At 37.5% G+C, this 22,661-nt stretch overlaps 1 protein-coding gene and 2 long non-coding RNA genes across 4 annotated transcripts; 1 reads left to right on the plus strand and 2 right to left on the minus strand.

Moving 5' to 3' along the window:
* Positions 1-5,645: 5,645 nt before the first annotated feature.
* On the plus strand, positions 5,646-9,519 carry LOC147657639 (uncharacterized). Its single transcript, XR_015292071.1, has 4 exons — positions 5,646-6,903; positions 7,427-7,540; positions 8,487-9,037; positions 9,112-9,519. It is a non-coding gene; the product is annotated as an uncharacterized LOC147657639 (long non-coding RNA).
* Positions 9,520-14,057: 4,538 nt separating this feature from the next.
* LOC147657640 (uncharacterized) lies at positions 14,058-20,438 on the minus strand. The gene is made up of 8 exons (XM_086908116.1): positions 20,211-20,438; positions 18,416-19,106; positions 17,770-17,940; positions 17,338-17,484; positions 15,975-16,133; positions 15,783-15,880; positions 15,077-15,681; positions 14,058-14,963 (listed from the first exon to the last, which is right to left on the minus strand). Exons 2-4 carry the CDS (start codon positions 18,755-18,757, stop codon positions 17,413-17,415), a joined length of 585 nt encoding a protein of 194 aa, XP_086764242.1. The 5' UTR covers positions 18,758-19,106; positions 20,211-20,438; the 3' UTR covers positions 14,058-14,963; positions 15,077-15,681; positions 15,783-15,880; positions 15,975-16,133; positions 17,338-17,412.
* A 136-nt stretch (positions 20,439-20,574) lies between these two features.
* Positions 20,575-22,295, minus strand: LOC105737022 (uncharacterized). 2 transcript variants are annotated; one of them, XR_001112998.3, is made up of 3 exons: positions 21,953-22,295; positions 21,758-21,882; positions 20,575-20,805 (listed from the first exon to the last, which is right to left on the minus strand). It is a non-coding gene; the product is annotated as an uncharacterized LOC105737022 (long non-coding RNA). The 2 variants fall into 2 exon arrangements; XR_015292034.1 differs by lacking the exon at positions 20,575-20,805 and adding an exon at positions 21,244-21,354.
* Positions 22,296-22,661: the final 366 nt, after the last annotated feature.

The raw sequence follows: 22,661 nt of genomic DNA on the forward strand, positions 1-22,661 counted from the left end.
GGCATATACGTGGCCGAACGCGAGTATCGGCAGATGCAAATAACGAGGATGACGATTAGCGTCCGGCGACCCGACGACCCCTCGGCCGGTGGTCCAATTTGCGGCTGCTTTGTCCAATTACCAGCCATTTACCGTCCTCGGTCGCCGTCAACAACTCCTACGCCGCGCGTTTCAGCTTCCTTCGGGCCCCGGACGAAGGAGTCGAACGGGGGCGAGGATCGGTCCGTTCGTTTCGTTTAGAGGTAAATTGGGATGTTGAGCGACATTTAGTTGGGGCGGTTGGATTCGACACCGGGATTAAGTTCTGGTGTTAATAAGTCGAAAAGGTTTTTTTGCACGAGTCAGAAATTCAACATTCTGCGGGGAACAAATTTGTAAATTGATGACGTTTTCGGCGGTCACGCGGCTATAAATTTGGTTCGAAGGTGTATAAGCCTCTCGTTGTCTAATTTTCCTTAATAACGAGGGAGTAGAGGAGTCGGCCGATTTGTCGCGGCCATTCTTACGGTTACGAATCGGGATCGGTGGGGAGTTGGCACGGTTCGCCGTGGTCGATTTGCATGCAAAAACGTGTCCGCGATCGTCGTAAGCCGGGACGGATAATTGGATAAAACGGAATACGTGCCTCTGTTCCAACGAAATTGCACAGGATCCAACGACGAATATCGTTTCTAACGTTTCAACCCTCTTAGAGGGTTGACCTCGCCATTGTCAAATATACGATACGTTCCATTGATAAACCAATGAAAAGGGAAATGAGAAACGCGTGAAATAAAAAAAAAGAAAGAAAGAAAGAAATAAGGAAGAAGAAGAAGAAGAAGAAGAAAAGAAAGAGAAGAAGAGGGGGCGGTAGAACCGGTGCTAGGTTAGCACGAAGCGAATTATCAATGAACCCAACGCTCCTCCTCTCCCTCGACATAGGGCCCACGAGAAAAATCCACGAGGGATGAACGAAGGAAGGAACGATCCCCCGGATACGACGGGGATTCCCCGAATTTCGGCCAATTTTAACGGCGCAGGCGCCAGCTCTCCTACGAGAGGGAGATGAGTGAATGAGCGGCTGAATATGGTGAGCGGGCCCCGGCGGGCTAACAAGCCGGGCCCGCCTCGCGTAATGACGGGTTTCGCGCGCGCGGGGCCCCGCACTTATTGCCTTTTATTTATTCGAGATCGGGCAGCCACGGCGGGCAGACAGGCCTAGAACGGACGTGGCATGGTCGGTGGGCCCACATCCGGGCCCCAGGGGCCCCAACCTCCGTGGCTCTCTTTCTCTCTTTCTGTCTCGCGATTCATTAGTTTCAACGGGATTAACGGCCAATCTTCGCGACTCTGCTCGATTTATGGGTCGTCAGATTTGGGCCTTTCGCGTGGTTGATAATTTTCGTGGACAGCTGATGCGTTTTGCTAATTGGGAATGGTCACGTTTTGTTTAGAGAGAAAGGGTATCCCATCGATGCTTCTGAGGGAGCGAATCGGTGACCGTTTTTGGGACCGTTCCGTGAGTCCTCATCGAATCGAACTAACTTATCGGAAGAATTTTACGATTCGCGAGTTGTAAGACACCAGTGATATAATAAATTCCTTTCCAGTTAAACGCGATACTAAAATTCTTCTCTACTATAATTATACACATATCTGTCGTGCCAAATGCCAAATTGCCAAATCCAAATCGTGCATTTTTCAATGGAAGAAATTAACGAGAAGAAATTCTTCAAAAACCAGTCACTATTTCGCCTTTTTTCAAAAAAAAAAAAAAAAAACAAAAAAGTCTCCTTCCTCCAATATTCTCCGATTCTCGAAATAACGTTCCAAAAAAAAAAAAAAAGAAAGAAAGAAATCCGTGGCCCGTTCGCCACCTACGACGCTCGCCGTCCCAAAAACCGCGATGCCTCGGCGCGAAGAGGGGCAAACGTCATCATCGGCGTCGTTATCGTGCCCATAATCGTCATGGTGGCCACGATGACCGGCGTCATCCTCCTAATGGCACAGCCACGAACATCTCACCGTTTAACGACTGGCCGGATCAGCAGGTCGTGTGTTTTCTTAACGACACCACGGGCTCGAGGAACCGCGGCAACATATAATCAACACATTTTTATGTCCCGCAGCCAAACTCCACTCTACTGAATGGCGAAGCGCACGCTCTCTCCATCCACTTTACACCGCGTGTCCCTCCTTCTTTCTCATTCTCTTTTTCCCTCCTTCGTTCTGGTTCAGAAACATGGAAGAAGAAGAAGAAGAAGAGAGAGAGAGAGAGAGAGATGAACAGGCGAAATTACTCGACCACCTTGGGCGCCACGTCGCGCGCGCGAGCGCTGCCTTCTCTCGCAATTTGCCAATTGGAGGAGAGGGGCCCTCCCCGCGCGGATCCTTCGTTTACATTTTACGATTTTTCGAAGTGAAATTAACGCGGCGCCTTCCGCACCAGCCTTTCTCTTTCGACGGTGTCTCGCGACACCGAGCGACCCAGAAAACGCTTTTGACGCTTGTGAAATTACACCGGTTGAGAAAGATTTCGAGGGAGATCGATACGAGTCGATAATCGAAGGATTATTTCATTTTTTTGAATCGAAGACAGTTTAGAAGTATCTTGTGTGAAGTTTACGAATTGTATACGTATATATATATATATATTTACGTAAGAAATTGGGAATCGAGAGTTGATCAAGAAGAATTTGTTGAACGGAGAAAAATTATTACCAAAGATTCGAAGAATTATTCCTTTAGACGAATAAGTTGAAGATGTATTATTGGAAACTCGTCGTCGGTAAAATGTAGCTAATTGCGTTAAAAAGTTGTTGTGCGATTATCGTGTTATTGAATCATTGGTTTAATCGTTGGTAAACAGTTATTACGGTAATTATTTAATTTCGCAATTCGATTTTATTACAACCGTATCCCAATACTATTTTTACCGGCTGTAACGGCATAGATAATTAAATAGGGTACACGTCGAATAATATAATTAAAGTAACAAGATGAAATTGAATGATACATTTAATTATATTTTCCGAACCTCGCTGAAAATCTTCGGTCGAAAGTGTACTTAAGTCTTTTTTTAATAATCACGAGTAACAAAACGGTGACGGTTAAATGACAGTCGTTTAATAGTTGCAAGTAATATCAAGTATTACACTATTTTTACCGTGCATTCGAGTTTAAAAAAAAAAATATTCGATCGATCGATCGATCCGTTATTAATTCGTTTCTCTGTCTCCCTCGATTCTTGCAATATCGAAGCGACATATTGGATGGTCCAACATATGGGAAGAACGAGTCGTTAACGTTTAACCGATATTAAACAAAACTCGGAGAATTTATTTCGATTTTTAAGATATCTGTTGCCCGATTTTAATGGAGAGCGCGAGAAACTCGGCGGTGGGAAGAAAATCGGTCACTTCGAGGGGATTCTTTTTCTTTTTAATGGGGGAACTCCCTCCCTCGAAACTGATGGAAATTACATCATCGGTTCAGAACGCGCTTCGGTCGGGGCCGGCGTTAAATCAAAATCCAAAAACGTTCTCAAACGGGCGATCGTTCCTTTCCACGATACATCTCCGTCTTTATTAATATTCATGAGGAACGAAATTATTACAATGGACCCAGATATATAACGATTTCGTTCGGGAATGAACGGAAAAAAATATCGATCGAATTTTTTCAAGTGGAACGAGAGAAGAATGGAGAAAATTTATTTATCTATCTCGAAGATTTTTCGAAGGGAAGAAATTTATATAACTTTTTTTAAACGATTTAACGTCGCAGAAAAATTAAGTTTACACATACGGCGAGACGAACGTTTTGTGAAACGACAGAAGGAAGGAATGAAATAGTAGCAGCCTGTTCGATAGCTGTTCCGCGAACAGCCTAGGAAACAGTTTTACGAGGATCGGTCACCGTTTCGGTCGTGGAGCCACTCCGATTATCTCGTTTCGGAATGGCTGAGAAATACTACCTTAGAAAACGAGGAGGTGGGCTTAAGCGGGATCTCATAAAAATCGCGCAGAATTGCCGGTTACAACCAGGATCCCTTTAGACACGAATTCGTGGACGACTCGCCGATATTTGTCGCGTTATCCAACCGTAACCGTCCTCTTCCTTGTGCGCAATAGAACCATCGTGTTTACGTTTTCGATGTTGATACGATGCTGATCGAAAATCTATCTATATACCTATCCTTCTGTTTCTTTCGTTATAAGAATTAATTGCTCAAGTAAGAATCGATATTTGATAATTGCGATAATTTAAATCGATCGTTTTCGATCAATGAAATTGCATCAAGATTTCACGTTTCTAATTTCTAATTATTAATACATCTATCATTCTATCGTGAATATATATATATATATATATATATATATATATATCGTTTAAATGTGATTTTTGACCTGTCGAGGAAATTGATAAAACGAAAAGAAATATTAATATCGTTGAAATTTATCATCACCCTGGAACGGGTACTCACGAAAAATATACGTCGATCACAGGACGTTAAGCACGACACGAGCGTTTCGTTCGCGATGTGAGGTCCGATATTCGTGATCGAAGGATGGACCGAGGGGGAGACGAGGGGGAACGAAGAACGTGGGACGAAGCTCGAAGTTTGTTACAGAAGATAGTTACGCCGGACCATTGGCGTAATCGGCGAAATAAATGGATGGAGAAATTTTATATACGAATGAAGGATATCGATCTTCGTACAACAATTCCGAGGAGAGACTTTCTTAATGGTATTAAAGTTTCAAGAAGCTGAGGGGAAAAGCTATATAATTGCTCGATTAAACGTCATAATTAGTGGAAATTGTGGTTCCCTCCACACGGATCTTTGGAAACCGGATTTGGAAAGAGAGGAAACTTGGAAGGACGAGTTTTGGCCGTCGTCCAAAATTCTAAGGGAAACCAGGTTTCTTTCGAACTAATTAACCAAAAAAGAAGTCGTATTACTCTCGTAATACTCTCTTTTGTACTGTATCAACGCTATAATCCGCCCGATGCAAATTCGATATGCACAAAATCATATTGCAAGCCCAAAAATTATATCTATGACGCAGTGTATTAAATATCAAACGCATCCCTGTTACAAAAGTAGATATATAACTCAAACAACTTGTTTTGTTGAAGAAGAAGAATTATCTCCCATACATCAATTTTTCTCAACTTTCAAAATGAATAAAACCGTTTCGAAAAACCAGATCGATCCACTTTTTATTCGTGGAATCGCGTTGAAGAAAAAATAAATTTCCTATCAATTTTACAAATTGGAACACGGACTGGAAAACACTTTCCTCTCGAAATCGAAAGGAAGAGAAATACTCGAGGAGAGAGACGCGGAAGCTGATGACGATCGAACGATCGCCGCCTAACCGACGATTATCCTGTCGACACCGCTCTTTTCACCCCGCGGTGACACGCCTCTTGATCCTCGGGACGAGGCCACCTCCGCCATCGCGGCTCCCACCCCCTTTCGATTCCCAGCTTTTTCATCGTCCTCGATTTCGGGCGTTAGTTGTTAAGATGAGACCACCACACCTTTCCGCGTTGAAGTCCGCGTTGGAGCGCGTGCGACGCCGGTAAAACGCGTGGGTAAAACGTGACCCACCGGGGGCGTGGCGGCTCCCCGGTGGTCCGTCACTGGCCTGGCCTCTAGTTCCTGCGCGGGTATCGCGAGGGAGCCCTCGAGGGAACGGCAGTCTCGCGAGGTGCTCCCTTTTGGGCTTCACGATGGGTTCGGTTTGAAAAAGACGAAGAGGAGAATTTTTCGTATAATTAATTTGGTGTCGAGCGAATGTATATGTTTTGAGATATAGAGTTTGTTGCCACTCGAAGCTGTTTTCGTGTTGATTTCGATCGCAAATATTGGATTGTTGATGATATTTTGGGAAAACGGAGGTGTTTTAATTTGAGAGAGGATTCTTTGAGATTATGAGATTTAGGCGTTGAATTTTGGATTATAAATTGATCAAATTGTATTGTATCCGAGCGTTGTAAATATTTTATCGATCGAATTATTTCGGTAGATGTAGATTAACAATCTTTGAATTATAAGCAAATTTCTATAATACGATGTTTCCCGTAATTATGTATAGATTGAATAATGTTTTTTATTCTAATCAGAATTATATTTTGTAACTTAGAATTAGATCAAGTGTGTGTATAAAATCAATCATTTTTGTAAACAAATTTCACTCTAACTCAAGACAGCTGTACAATTCAGATTCATTAGATAATTCCAATTATTTAATCTATCATTTATAATAGTATTGAAATAAAACTTGTAATATCAGCTGGCCAATTATGAACGATCTAAACTGATGCAAATCTATTCGTTATCTTATTTACACAACTCCTATTATCTTAAACACGTGTTACGACATAGGGAAGCAAGAGAGTAAAAATACAAAATAACAAATTTTTTTCCCCCTCAAAGTAATTATCAAGGAATACGACTACATTTACTTGATTTAAAATTGATTCAAAATCGTTTTCTTTCTTAAAACATCCTATTCTACCCCAAACCCACCTCGAAATCACGAACCGTTATTACCATAAACATTCGCCTCACCTTATCCGGCAACGAGTTCAAGAGTTCAATCCATCCAACCAAGAACCTCCTCTCCCGATCTCTTCCCCGATAATCGCGTTTCCCTTTTCACCAGCGTTCACAAGCTGGAACGCTCCTCGAAGACGCGTCGCGTCAGAGATCTCAATCACGATCCGCTATTAATAACCGCGAATGCGGCCGAGATGGCTAATTGACCGCGGCGCTGTCCATTAGCCCGGCCATTTCCCCGAGGCTTCCCGCGCGACTTGGTCCGATTCATCTGTCCGTCCATCCGCCGAGCTGTTCGACGTGCTGCTTCGAAGCGGATTCCTCCGAAAACGACACTTTTGCGTCCCAGAAAGGTAAGCTCTCTCTCTCTCTCTCGATTGCTAATCGCGGTTTTGCGTAATTAGGGGTTGTCCACGGAAGGGAAGGACGGGTATCGAAACGTCGAATCTGCGTTAGAAGTTGCGCACGAGAATTATGGAGGAATTGGAATGTCGATTGGGGCGAGCTGGCTCGAGTAGCTCGTTTCGTCGTCAACGATCTCGAGTTTCGGGTCAAAGGAGAAATTTCATTTAAATTTTTCTATATAAATTGTTTTCGATCGGATGAATACTCAACGCGAATCTAAGAAATTTGTAATTTGTGCAATGGAAAAGTGCAATTGTTCTCGAGAGCAAGTAAAAGCGTATGTAACGTGGAAATTGAAGCAAAATATAATGTCGATTTCCTCTTTTAATAAGTTCGGAGAAATATCGAACGCGTGATGACAAAACAAGCGTAAAATATGATATGTTTAAGCACTTACGATTGCTGCAACGTTGTTGGGTTTGGATCATTCTTACGTTAACGATGAATCTTCGGAATTTTCCCTCGCAACAGGTTCCAATGATCAGCTGTGCACATCTCGCGGAAGCATCTCGATGAATCGATGGCAGAATGAAAAGATCGTGCACCGAGAAATATTCCTCTCGTGGATCTGCAATTAGAACAAAGGTGAGTGAGTAAGATGAAGAGTAAATTAGTTTGTGCTCTGTTAGAAAGATCTTTGTATCGGGTGTAAAATCTTCAATAATAAATTGATATTTTTTTTCTTCGTTGAAGTTGATTAATATTATTTTATGGCGATCCATCAAAAGTGGAATATTTTATATATAAGTAGATACAGGATGTTTAATTTTACATTTAATTTTAGATACATTTAATTAACAAGAATGAATCAGACTGTATTTTCTATCAACTACTAACCTATATATAATATAATTAAACATTGACAATATCCAAATTTCCAATATCTATTCTAAACAATCCTAGAAAGTCCACCGAACAAACGATACTCTCCAAACCAATTCCAAATATGATTCCCTAAACTGATATAATAAATTTCCATATAACAAGTCAAGGAATTATTCCCCGTAATTCGATCATCGAAATTCCTAATTTTCAAAATCCATTAAATTTCACCACCCATAACTTCTGAACCAAAAAAATCAATCACCCCTCGTATATACTCGTAACACGCCAATAACCGTAAGGGCGTGATTCTAGAGGAATCAGACCATCCAACCACAATAAAACCGATCCAAATAACGATTTACAAATTCGTCACGGTGGCGTTAAACGATATGTATGGATCGACGGGCTTCACCCTTAACAGACGTTCACCCTGACAAATAGACGAGGATTGGTGCGCGAGGAGATGGGGAAACTCCTAGGCGAATTCATAGACGGCTAGGAATGTGCAATATTGTCGGCAGTCTGTCACACATTCGATCCGGTCAGCGTTCGAGATAAGGAGCCCCGCTCCTCGCGCAAGCTCGTGCTCGTTTTATTACACGCGTCCCACGGTAGCCACGCAGATGTATCAGACAATAAACTACGGCCTGTTTGGGATTTGTGGGCTGCGTATTAATCTTGCCGTATTTATGTGTCGGCCTTCCAGAGAAAAAGCAGCCCGCTGGATCATCAAGGGACGGGGAAGAGCGCGGGCGCGACGAAAGCATCGATTTCAGATAAAATCGAGAGACTTACCCTTGAAAAAAGGGGGGATTCGTCTGGTAAACGGCCGGGCCGAGGATTGTTCAAGTGTGGGTTACATTGGATACGCTTGTCCTGGTCTGTTCTGTTGGACGAGTTTTGTTTTTGGCCCTCGTAGGTGGTCCTTCTTCGAGGGGTTGAACAATTGAGGACTATTCGATGGATGAAGTAAAAGTCCAGTTTGGTGCTAAAATGGAGTGATATCTGATTATTATAATTTATTGTTTCAACGTTTTCTGAAGTTCGAAGCAAATGGTGATTTTTTATTTGTCTTTTTACAAGGATAGAAAATTAATCAATTGTAATCTTTAACAAAACAACATTGTTGGGAAGGAAAGATTTGGAAGAAAATGAGAACTGTCTATAGGTGAGTTTCAAGAAGAAGAATAAATCAATTGGGGTTGGATGATTGGGGTTATTTTCGATGACAAGCAAAGAAAAGAAGAAGATCAAAGTGTGCGTATATAATGGAAAGAAATCGTTAGAGAGGAACATTTTTGATCGTTCAATTTACGTTTTTCGTCGAGCAGGTGCGCATCGACGTTATGTTAATACGGGCGTTCAGAAGATTTCGGTTAACCATATGCTATCCATCGAGGGTGGAGGTAGAAATGCTAAGTCGTTCGCAGAAGCAAACTCAAATGAACGGTATCCAGCGAGGTCTAATGATTACTGGATGCCTAAGAAACGCAAGAACGGAAGCCAATTTGTAAATTGCCTGGATAAACCAGCAAACCGACGTTAAATTTGTGTCTGAACGGCTCTTCGTTCAGCTTCTAGCTTATATCGTGAATCTCTTTTCATTTATATACAGTTTTTCTCATAATTACGAAGATTTTTGAATTTTATACTATATCGAAAGCTTTTATAATATTGTTAATAATATTCAATAACATATTTGTATAACTTGATTAATTAAAATGTAACTTAACGGTTTATTCGTTTAAACTAATTTCAGAATCCTGTTTAACAAATCCTCGAATACTTTTCTACCTATTTATTTAATCGTTACACCTCGCATAATAATCACAATTGTGTGTCATTGTGAACATTGTCAACACGAATCTCAAGATGCGCTATTCTGCGAATGCTGGCACGATTGGCCGATAAAAATCAAGTTATCTTGGTGTTCCGCGACGAGCATCCGCGTAACGCATGCGCTGACGCCATTAGAATATCGTGGCCGCATACCGGGACCCCGAAAACGAATGCCAGCCGAGGGAAAAGGGGTGACAGGGCCGACCGAAATGGAAGGGGTTAGCAGGATCGCCGGCGCCTTTGACCGGGAACCCCGTGGCGCGCGACATGCCTCGTCTGACCGCCATTTAGCGTGAACCTGTCTCCGTTTGGAACTGGCTGTTTCATTTTCAAAAATGTTTAGCCTAGTGACAAACATTTTTCGTCATGGGAAGAACGAAACGAGAGACGCATCGAGTAAAAAGAGTGGATTGATATTTTCGGGATATTATGTTCTTTGGTTAATGATTATGGAATAATATCGATGATAATTATCAATAAATATGCCCTTATTTGCTCATAGAATCACTATTGTTGGAGTACTTTATACTATTGAAACTGAATATAGAAAGAAACATTACTTACAGGTATTTGTATGATGTAAGTGAAGAGATTCAATGTCTTCAAAATGTGAATTCGTTGAATAACATAAGTCTAGAAAACACCGAAAAACGATAACGATCATAATTGTTCGAGAAAATACTTGATTAAAATTAGATCAATACTTTTTAAATACTATTGCAATTGATTTAAAAAAAACTTACTATTTAATATTCAGATGGAAGTGATAATAACTTGTGTATGTTCAAATGTGATTCTATCTTCAATTTCGTTATAATCTTTCTAAAAAAAAACACGAAACACAATGATTTAACAAAAATTAATACTATATTTAATATTTGCTTGTATAAATGACGCAGTTTGAATTTAACAATTACCTAGACAATGTTATGAATAAAACGGAGCGATGTCTTCTTGCTTGGCAAAGTGTTGCCAGGATGCTACTCCATTCCACCCACGCATATTCGTGTCTGATTTTGTGTTTTGCCGCTCGAAATTTCGGTGTTTGTCGAGCGGCGGTAGTAGGTCCCGGAGTTATGTTATGGCTGGCCATAAACGAAATGAGAAAACTGTCCGGCCGCCGTTGAAAAATCTCCGCGGAATACAAATGCTTGATTTTTTCCAGCGATGTTCACTTTTTGTTGACCGTGCCTACGAAGCTTTTTTCGGCCTCTGGCTGTAAGTTCGATAAATGGTACGTTGATTATAATTGAACAATACGATAATAATAAATAAAATAATTATATGGTTCTATCAAAATATATTTCAAATTCATAATTAATTCAAACTTTTGAAATCACGATATCTTATATTAGGCATGTGAAGTTACGTGGGCAATTCGAAAAATTCGCGACTTGATAATGAAAGCATAAAATTATCTATAAACTCACACAATACCTATTCGATATGATTTTATAAACTGCTATAAACTTCAATGCACTTTATTCAACACTGCTAAGATCCAGAAAATCTGTTTCTTGAAATTTTTTGAACAATTTCCTTCAAAAATTCACCACTTCACGAAAACTACGTCGACAAATTCTATAACTACCTATAAGATAGATGTCGCATTCTATCATGCGCATGCGCGATAAACTAAATGCGTCTATATTCAAGTCAATCATTTCAAAAAGATATTGCTACAAATCGAAAAATTCGCGACTCGATAATGAAAGCATAAAATTATCTATAAACTCATACAATACCTTTTCGATATGACTTTTATAAACGTCAATGCACTTTATTCAACTGCTAAGATCCAGAAAATCTATTTCTTGAAATTTCTTGAACAATTTCTTTGAAAAATTCACCACTTCACGAAAACTACGTCGACAAATTCTATAACTACCTATAAGATAGATGTCGCATTCTATCATGCGCATGCGCAATAAACTAAATGCGTCTATATTCAAGTCGATCATTTCAAAAAGATATTGCTACAAATCGAAAAATTCGCGACTCGATAATGAAAGCATAAAATTATCTATAAACTCATACAATACCTTTTCGATATGACTTTTATAAACGTCAATGCACTTTATTCAACTGCTAAGATACAGAAAATCTGTTTCTCGAAATTTTTTGAACAATTTCCTTCAAAAATTCACCACTTCACGAAAACTACGTCGACAAATTCTATAACTACCTATAAGATAGATGTCGCATTCTATCATGCGCATGCGCGATAAATTAAATGCGTCTATATTCAAGTCGATCATTTCAAATAGATATTGCTACAAATCGAAAAATTCGCGACTCGATAATGAAAGCATAAAATTATCTATAAACTCATACAATACCTTCTCGATATGACTTTTATAAACATCAATGCACTTTATTCAACTGCTAAGATCCAGAAAATCTATTTCTTGAAATTTCTTGAACAATTTCTTTGAAAAATTCACCACTTCACGAAAACTACGTCGACAAATTCTATAACTACCTATAAGATAGATGTCGCATTCTATCATGCGCATGCGCAATAAACTAAATGCGTCTATATTCAAGTCGATCATTTCAAAAAGATATTGCTACAAATCGAAAAATTCGCGACTCGATAATGAAAGCATAAAATTATCTATAAACTCATACAATACCTTTTCGATATGACTTTTATAAACGTCAATGCACTTTATTCAACTGCTAAGATACAGAAAATCTGTTTCTCGAAATTTTTTGAACAATTTCCTTCAAAAATTCACCACTTCACGAAAACTACGTCGACAAATTCTATAACTACCTATAAGATAGATGTCGCATTCTATCATGCGCATGCGCGATAAACTAAATGCGTCTATATTCAAGTCGATCATTTCAAATAGATATTGCTACAAATCGAAAAATTCGCGACTCGATAATGAAAGTATAAAATTATCTATAAACTCATACAATACCTTTTCGATATGACTTTTATAAACGTCAATGCACTTTATTTAACTACTAAGATCCAGAAAATCTGTTTCTTGAAATTTCTTGAACAATTTCCTTCAAAAATTCACCACTTCACGAAAACTACGTCGACAAATTCACCACTTCACGATAACTACCTATAAGATAGATGTCGCATTCTATTATGCGCATGCGCAATAAACTAAATGCGTCTATATTCAAGTCAATCATTTCAAAAAGATATTGCTACAAATCGAAAAATTTGCGACTCGATAATGAAAGCATAAAATTATCTATAAACTCATACAATACCTTTTCGATATGACTTTTAGAAACATCAATGCACTTTATTCAACTGCTAAGATCCAGAAAATCTATTTCTTGAAATTTCTTGAACAATTTCTTTGAAAAATTCACCACTTCACGAAAACTACGTCGACAAATTCTATAACTACCTATAAGATAGATGTCGCATTCTATCATGCGCATGCGCAATAAACTAAATGCGTCTATATTCAAGTCGATCATTTCAAAAAGATATTGCTACAAATCGAAAAATTCGCGACTCGATAATGAAAGCATAAAATTATCTATAAACTCATACAATACCTTTTCGATATGACTTTTATAAACGTCAATGCACTTTATTCAACTGCTAAGATCCAGAAAATCTGTTTCTCGAAATTTCTTGAACAATTTCCTTCAAAAATTCACCACTTCACGAAAACTACGTCGACAAATTCTATAACTACCTATAAGATAGATGTCGCATTCTACCATGCGCATGCGCGATAAACTAAATGCGTCTATATTCAAGTCGATCATTTCAAAAAGATATTGCTACAAATCGAAAAATTCGCGACTCGATAATGAAAGCATAAAATTATCTATAAACTCATACAATACCTTTTCGATATGACTTTTAGAAACATCAATGCACTTTATTCAACTACTAAGATCCAGAAAATCTGTTTCTTGAAATTTCTTGAACAATTTCCTTCAAAAATTCACCACTTCACGAAAACTACGTCGACAAATTCTATAACTACTTATAAGATAGATGTCGCATTCTATCATGCGCATGCGCAATAAACTGCACCTATATTCAAGTCAATCATTTCAAATAAATATTACTACCATCTATGAATTAGATTATAAATTATTTTTCAAATTGAATTTTCAAATTCTTTTTCAAAAAAATTCTCTTATCGAGAATCAAAAGTAAGTGCAATATTTTTGAAAAGTATAAATATAAATTCTCGTTTCAATCCATAAGTATAAATTTTTATAAATTTTTTTTATAAAATTTAATAAAATAATTAAATTTAAGAAGAAGAAGTAGAAATAGAAACCACGAAGGAAAATTCAATTCTTGGAATTCCTTTTCATAAATATAACTTTTAAAAATGGAGTTCGATAACATATATAAGATATTAACTATAAAAAAAAAAAAAAAAATTAGAAATGAGATATTGAGTCAATATTGACTTTTAAAGAATTAAAACTCCACACGACATTCTCTTGAATCAAGCTTCAAAAAAACACCAAACTGTCATCATGTAGCATCATTCATCCTTCATCAAATTCCCATCCATGAAACATATCCATGAGCATTAACCAATAAATTAACAAAACTCTCAGGGACAATCGGGCTTGAATACGAGACCACTCGATCGGGGGCTTTTCTTTCGATTCATGGCTAGCAATTAATCTCGATCTTGTTCCTATAGCATGCTGCCGTGGGTCTGCACAGTCGTTAATTCGGCGCTGACGAAGGCACCTGACGCGACGTAGTAGTGGGGCTGACGGGAGCGGGGGAGAGGGTTGGGCCGCTTTCGAAGCCCCGTTCCGCTTGTAAGAAGCGAACACGATGACATTCGTACCGGGGCCCGAGAAAACGAGTCGGGCTACATGGAAGCCTACACGAGCGAACGGACGATTCGGAATCAGATGTTATCTTTGACGAGGGCTGCCGCTGGTGGGGGGAAGCCGGGGGCCCTTTCTCGGTGCCCCGCGCCAAGATACGGATCTTCTTGGCGCCACCGTCTCCCGGGTCCTTCGCCACAGGGCCATGCAAGTAGCGATGGCTCCATTTCTCTATTTTTCGAGCTCGCAAACTTTCATGTTTAATTGCGCCCCGACTGGATTAGCTGCTTTTAGCTCGTGTTTGTCATTGTTATTAGCGATAAAGTAATTCTTAAGATGTATTTTCTTCCTTTCCTTTCTAATTTTTATAACATTCTTTAGATCCAAATATTTGTCAAAATTTGGGAGACTAAAAATAGAAAATTCGAAATCAAATTTTTATCATTCCATGATAATTTCTTTAATCCCAAATTGTAGAATTCTTTTTTTAATAATAGAGAATTGAAAGTAAAAATGATCCAAAGACGTATTAAAATTTTTATATTTCTTCCTGTAAAAAAGAAAATATTAGAATATAATTGATCATGTTATTGCCATTAAGTAATCTAATAAAATAAAGTTTTGCAAGTAGTGCATTCATGTAAACATTCATATAATTTTCACCTCTCTAAAAGTAGTCTGTAGATACGCATTCTGTATCTTTCCTTTTCTTCACCATCTTGTATTATCCGTAAACGATCATTTCCCACATTCCACTAACGGCCAAAAACCAAAAAAAAAAAAACTCAATGATGATTCGTTGCTTCTTCAATCCATCACTACAACAATCGGGTTGCTGTCTCAAAAAGCCGGCATTCGAGAGCCCTAAACGCGGTTTAAGCGTAACCGATACCCCAGCAGGGGGCCCGACATCGGTCCTCTTTGCGTCCTCTGTCGAAAATTCGTTTCGACGATTGACAACAACACCGTACGAAAGAACGATGAGGAACGGCCGGCTAAACGAGTGGTTTTCCTTTCCCCGATTCCTCGCGTTTCGTTATCATGGGCACGCGAGTTGTCTGGTATTGAGGAACCGATTAAATATTTCGACTGAATTTACCAACACAGTACTTGAATCGTATCCTGAAGACGTTAATCCATTTGAACAATTGTAATTATCATCTTTCCCAGTGAAGGAAACAAATTAATTCGCCATTCAGAGACCATGCTTTTTATACAAAATAGCAGATAGCAGTTTTTTCTTGATGGCACGAGAATTAAAATGAAATCTAAAAAATATTGATTTAAGTTTAGAGATAATTCATATGTTTATAGAAATGATGACAAATTAATTTTAGAAATATTGAAAGTTCTTTGCAATGATACTCACCTAAACTAGCATGAAGTAAACTAGCATTACTCCTAATCATTTTTATTATAATTAAAAATAATTTTTGATATTTAAATATATTTTTTTGTTACTTTCTGCTATGAAAAAATCAAGAAGATTTGATTAAATTGTTTGAGATACCTATTCGCACTAATAAATTATGTTTTTAATTCAAACTCTATATTTACTTACTATTTTCATGATTGAAGTACAAATATAGTATAGAATTGTACTGATAATTATGTATAATTTCGAATTCTTCTATTTCGAAATTACAGGAATTACAAGAATAATAAACATGATTATTCGATTCCGATAAATAATATATCTCACTCTCGTAATCTTCAGCACCTAAAAAAAAGAAAAAAAAAAGAATACAATATTCGATTAAAATTGTTAAAAGCATCGGAAAAATTGGAGACTAAAGGACACTTCACAAATCGAGCTTGGAGGTGAAAGCTCAAGCGGACGAAATTTTAATAAACGCATCTAATGCTGCAGTGGCTCGAACAATAGAATATTGCACGTACAATATGCATCGGCATGGTTAAACAGATATGGCGTATAATTTAGTAACAGGGGCCGGGGATTCCATGCAAATATCGAGAACAATGAAACGACGAGGCTCGCATTAATTAAGTCGTAAGCAGAATAGGAGACGTTCTTCGATTCGTTGATCGAGCATCGTCGTCGCTCGCTACGGCTCGCGAAGAGAGCCGAGTTAATTGGCTCTCTAACCAAATAATTGACAGTAAGTAGGAAATGAGAAGTTATTCCTCGTAGGAGTTGTTTGTCGTCTCCCACTTTTCTTTGCTTGTCGCTATCGCGAATCAACTCCGGTGAATTAACGAGCGAACGTCGTAATTAACCACCGTCAGGGAATCAGTGTCTCTGCTGCTCGTCCATGTTGAAAACTTCTTAGAATTCATCGAGTTCTAACTATCGTTCAATGAATATTAGATGTTTCTTGGATCTTCTCGAATATGCTCAACTATGGCTACGTATCTTTTTCCCAATTATCTTTTATCGAGATGAACGAATCACTCAAGGAAAAGGAAACTTGGTCACGCGAAAAACAGGATTTTACAGGGACCTATAATTAATAGATAATCTCTTCAAACTTGTTCTCTGCCTGAATGGGAAACGACAAAAATTGTCGCAATAAGCTTATCTCTAGGATTTTCCTAGTTCTCGGTGAATGGAATTCTTTTGGTATTGCATAGAACCATCCTTGGGTATATAATCTTGGTAAACTAGATTCATAGTGAACAAGATAAAAAAAGAAGGAGAGAAAAATTCTAAATCTCTTCTTCTTTGTTTAATATAGCAATAAAACTGTTTTTCCAACAACTTAAAAGTCTGTCTTGGAATGGATATTTCAAGAATATCACTAATCAATCTTGTTCATTACTTTTTCTTATAATAAGTGCCATAATAATTACAGAAATTACAGAAATCTAAATAAAATGTGACATTATAAATATTTTCTGTCATATTTTCTGCTAATTCTAATATCAATATCTTCGCTATAATAAAAATATTGGAAGCTGAATACCTTTTGGAAAATGCGTCATTTGATTCTAATATCGCATATTGATGGTGGGAATAACAATGTTTCATATGTTTTCTCTCAGCTAATAACATCACCGTTCTCAAAAGATTTGCGTTCGCCATTCGTCACTTTCGTCTCCTTTTTCGACACCTAAAACAGTGAAAAAAAGTCAATCTATGTCTAGATGTTGCTCGATTACGAGAAAGAAAAACGAAAAGAAACACTTTAAACACTATATTTTTGTACATAATTCTTTATCAAGAAAATTCTATTTCGTTAAAAAGATTCGAGTCTCGATTGTGAAACTTTCCTATCGATAAAACCAATAAATATCTAATAGTGTACGATCAAGACTATCAAAGTTGCAAAATCTATCGCTACTTCCTTAACATGCATCGACAGCAAGAGTCGAAACGTAAATTCGCTCATTTGTACTTGCAACACTCGTGCAAGATCGCTGGCGTAAAAGGCTCGCTCGCACCATTCCGAATGTCCGGCGTCCTTTATATCGAGGCGGCAGAAAAGGTAATTTGCAGATTCCAGCGAACAGGTTTCAACCGAACACACAGTCGGGGTGCTAATTTGTCCCGACGCGGAGATAAGGATCTGGCAAAAAGGTTCAACACAAAACGAAGCAATTAAAATGATAATGCGGCCAGCCGGAGACATCTTTTATTAACGCTCTAACGTAAGTCTATGAGAATCATTTCATCCAAATCGTAAACAATATTGTTTAAAACTAGATGCAAGTAGTATCTAATCCAACAACTAAACTTATATTATCGTTGCCGCCGACGAATCGATAAATTACAATATTTAATATAAACTTTCAATACTTGTATCAAGTTATAACTTAAAAACACAACTGTTGATTCTCATCTCCTTAACAGTTATCTTCCATCTCGATTTTTCATCGTTCAAATTTCTTTGAAATAATTCTGAAACACATTTACATATTGAATCGATTCATTCCAAAAATTCTTCAACTTCTTAATACATCATATCCATGTTCGAAAAGATTCGTCAGACTTTTCTGATTTTCCTCGTTTTCCTGGTGAAGATAGAATGAAGCAACGTTTACCTGGCTAACAACGGCGGCGACGCCTTTGTCTCGGAGACCCTGGGGATAATTAAAAACCAAGTAAAACCAAGCAGGCAGAATGCGCAGCAGTCGGTAAATCCGTTTGGAAAGGGACACAGAAGAGAGAAGATCGTATCTCGAATTTACACCCATCAGCCGCCACCTTGTTCCAGCCACCTTCATCCATCTACTTGCGTGTAACCAGTCGCCGGATCCTTGGCTCTCGATGATGTCCACGATACGCCGTTGCTCGACGCTGTAAAACCCGATGTTCGACAGCAGTTCGGCCATCGGGCTACACGTAAATATCCGGCGTGGAACGTGGATCCACCGGTATATCATCCAGCTTCCTTTCTTTCTTCGCTTTGATCGCTGGAATTCGACGGCAAACGCGTTTTTCGTTCCATGAGATCTTTCCCAGCGATTCCTTACCCGATCTCGGCGTTCCTTCTTTTTCGGATGCTTTATGGACTTATCGCGTGAAAATTGAAATTCAAGTTGGAAAGGTCCTCCCCCCGTCTTAACTCTTGGCTCGTGCACCAGTGTGACGAGTTTATTAAAATGGTTGCTCGTTAAGAGATGTGTAATGTCCTGGAGAATTTTGTTCTTTGATCCAAGATCAATTTATTTCTCGGATTTTGTTCAAATGATTTTAATAAATTGTTCAGTTCTTCATTGAATTAATTGACAACTGAAACAGAATAAAACAAAATGATACAAAACTTACAATTTAAAATTATGGTCTATCACTGGTTTTCCTATATCATATATCATATATCATTGAATCCTATATCATTCGAGATATTTGTTTTTAAACATCGAAATTTAAGATTAAATTATATTTGTGTCGTTTCATATTTTCTCTCAATTCCAATCACTTTATAAAGATACATGTAGGATATTTCTTTAAGATATAACATTTAAGATATATTAAAATAAACATATTAAAATAATATAATGGATAATAACAGTAAAGTAGATTAAACTAGTAGATTAATAAAAGCTCGAAAATCAGTGTCATTTTTCGTTTGAAAGTTCCGACATGCAGATTTCATGATAGTGTGCTGCAGTGGCTTATGGGTGAAGCGGTGCTATTTGTCATTAGAAGAGGATAGCGAGCCTCATTATCCGAATAATTAAAGCTTATTATATGATGTAGCAGTGCTCGTTATCTAACCGGTTTCGTCGATGCGTGTTGCAGATAAACTTATCTGCCGTGTAGGAGCGCTTGTAACGAATCAATTATATTACTTATGTAAGTGACGCGCGATTTTCGCGCGTTCCACCACTTACGGTGAGACTAGCATTGAAACGCTTTATGCTGTCCTGATAAGCGACTATTCACATTAAAATGCGTGGAAAACGCGATCTACCCGACCTAACTCTTATCTGTTGGTGGTCTCATGCTTACTGTTTTGCTGTGTTGCCAGCATTGGTGAATAGAAGTGAGACATCCATAAATTTTCATGATAAAACAAGATAATAATATAATAATATATAATATTTATAACCGAAAAATGTTATATCTTATCTTAAATTGATATTCATTCACACCTTAAATGGTATTCTTATCTTACATTCATATTGTTTCATGATTGAATTTAAAAATCTTAAAGTATTAATCTGAATTAAATATTTATATTATAAAATTCCTAGACAAGTTAATTCTAAATATGTGAAAGATAAGAAGAAAAAAGAAACAACATTTTTCACACTTCAATAATCCGCTTCACATATTTCACTGAAATTTCAATGAAATATCAGATCTTATAATAACAAAATCATATGTACGAACAATCTTCTACTTATTTCAAGATGCATCCGAATTAACATGCCGAAATATGATTGTCCAAAGATTAGTTAAGATTCAATCCGAAAACCGCAAGTTTCAGTTTAGTAAAATTGTTGGACCGGTTCTTTCGTCCTCCATTCCGAAATGATCATCCGGAGGTATTCAACCAATTTCCATTTCATGCATTTATGTCTGAATACAAAGTAGAGTAAGAAGAGGTTTTCTGAAAAAAAAAAAAAAGAAGAACAAAGAGAAAAAAAAGAATAACAAAGATAGCAAAAAAAGGACGGGAGAAAAAAGTGGAAAAAAGGTGGAGGAAGGGAAAAGGAAAACCGTTGGATTCTCCGTAAATCTTCCATGCGTGTAACTCTTCTGACGAGGAAGCCACAACGCTCTCGTTGCGCAGAGCGACCAGAGTTGTTTATGCTTTCCTGTGCAGCACTTTCTGAAATATGCAAATCTCGAATTCGCATAATGGCGTTATCGCAGTAGGATGCCGCTGTCGGCGACGACATCGAGATAGCTGAATCTGAGCGGGTCGAGCTCTTTCTTGACATCAAACAGCGACCGCCGACTCGACAGCCCCATTGATTTGTCTCTAAGAAGAAATATCTCGATGAGCTTTTCTTACAGTCACGATAAATATATGATCTGCGAATCTATTGGATGATCGCTATGGCTCACAACAATTCAACCATTCAGAAATCTTGGAAACTTTCAAGCCAGATCAATTGTTTGGTTCAATTGATCGATAAAATAATGGATAAATTTCTGGAAAAATTCTTCTTATTTCTTAAGATTTTATGAATTTATGAATATTTCTTAAGATTTTCTTTTATCTTTGTTTTATCATTAATTACTCGGTATTTTCTACACAATTAAATTGTAATAAGTTAAATATATCTAAAAATAAATTATACTAATAAGTTTGTTTTTAATTCTTTTCTAATTATGGATTTCATTTATATTATGTTTAAAGATGTATATTATCATTTCGCACTGTAATTAATCTTCTTAATCCAAGTACTCAGAATCCATGTTTTTTTGTAACGATTTAAATCACAGAAAATTATATCGATCCATGACATGCAAGCCTTAAAATGTAGCATTCATTTGCATAATCAGTCTACTGGTAGTCTTGCGTATACTAAACAATCAAAATGGATAAAATTTTCAAATTAACTTGATAAATTTTTTTATGAATAAATAAAGATAACAACATTTTGTACAGAAAAGATTTCATTAGCAAAAACATAAGAATCGATAAAAAGAAAAAATATGTAAAATCTATTGTTTTACATACTCAAAAATTCTGAAAATATTTCTCTGTTAAATAAATAAATATTTTTTTCATTATTCATATTGAAAGAAAAATAACCATTTTAAATACGATCTATCTCGCATAAACTATTCATATGTCATCTGCCAATATGAAAAAGATTGACACAGAAAAGAAATGAGAGAAAAATGAACATATCGAATTACTAGATGAAAAATAAATATTTATTTATAACAAATAATTTAAAAAATAAATAAAAAATTGAACAAACCTTTATTTATTATGCTCGTTTGACTCGAATCCGATTTATTTATTTCGAGCAACACAAAAAGAAAAATATTCAGTGTAGGAAGAGACACAAGCAAAGCATCAGGAAGGAAGAAGGAGCAACGTGCGCTGAAATGTATCCGTGGTTTATTATTATTTTATTCGGATGTTCTTCGTCGCGTTATACCCCATAACCTACCCTCTTCCCTACACCTTTTCCTGTGGCACTGTCTACACATCTCCCTACCATAGAGCCACCACCATACTTCTGATTCTCCCCCACCGTGGAGAGAGTGGAACCACCCCTTGATGTTCCATGTTCGTGGCAGTCAACTCGTAATCCCCCTTCGCAAGGTTCTTAACAGGCAAGGCAGGACGCAACCGAGTACGCGACAGGGACGTTAAAATTTAAGGTTTCCGTCGACACATTGCGACCCATAAATTTTCTCATTCGAAACCGCTGCTCTTTCCTTCGGTCACGCTTGACAAATAACACCAACAGCATTCTCGCGAAAAATTCACTAAAAAACTGTTTCGTTACTTATTTTTCTCGAGATCAATCGAGAACGAGTCATACTTGTGCTTTACTTGCGAGTAATCGATTCAATAGATCGATACTATACATACTATTTAGTTATATCGATGATATTTTCTGTTATAATGTTAATTTAATGAAGTCACTAAAAATCGTTTCGTTACTTATTTTTCTCGAGATCAATCGAGAACAAGTCAATACTTGTGCTTTATTTGCGAGTAATCGATTGAATAGATCGATACTATATGATACTGTATTTAGTTATATCGATATTTTTTATTATAATACTAATTTAGTGAGGTTATGTAATTCGAGTGACAAAAGTGTGCAATATGGCAAGTGTTTTAGAATAAAAAATAGTTGTAGCGATATA

This window comes from Apis florea, unplaced genomic scaffold, assembly GCF_048593485.1.
Source record: "Apis florea isolate Af1SG1 unplaced genomic scaffold, ASM4859348v1 contig_3036_pilon, whole genome shotgun sequence".
Lineage (NCBI taxonomy): Eukaryota > Metazoa > Arthropoda > Insecta > Hymenoptera > Apidae > Apis > Apis florea.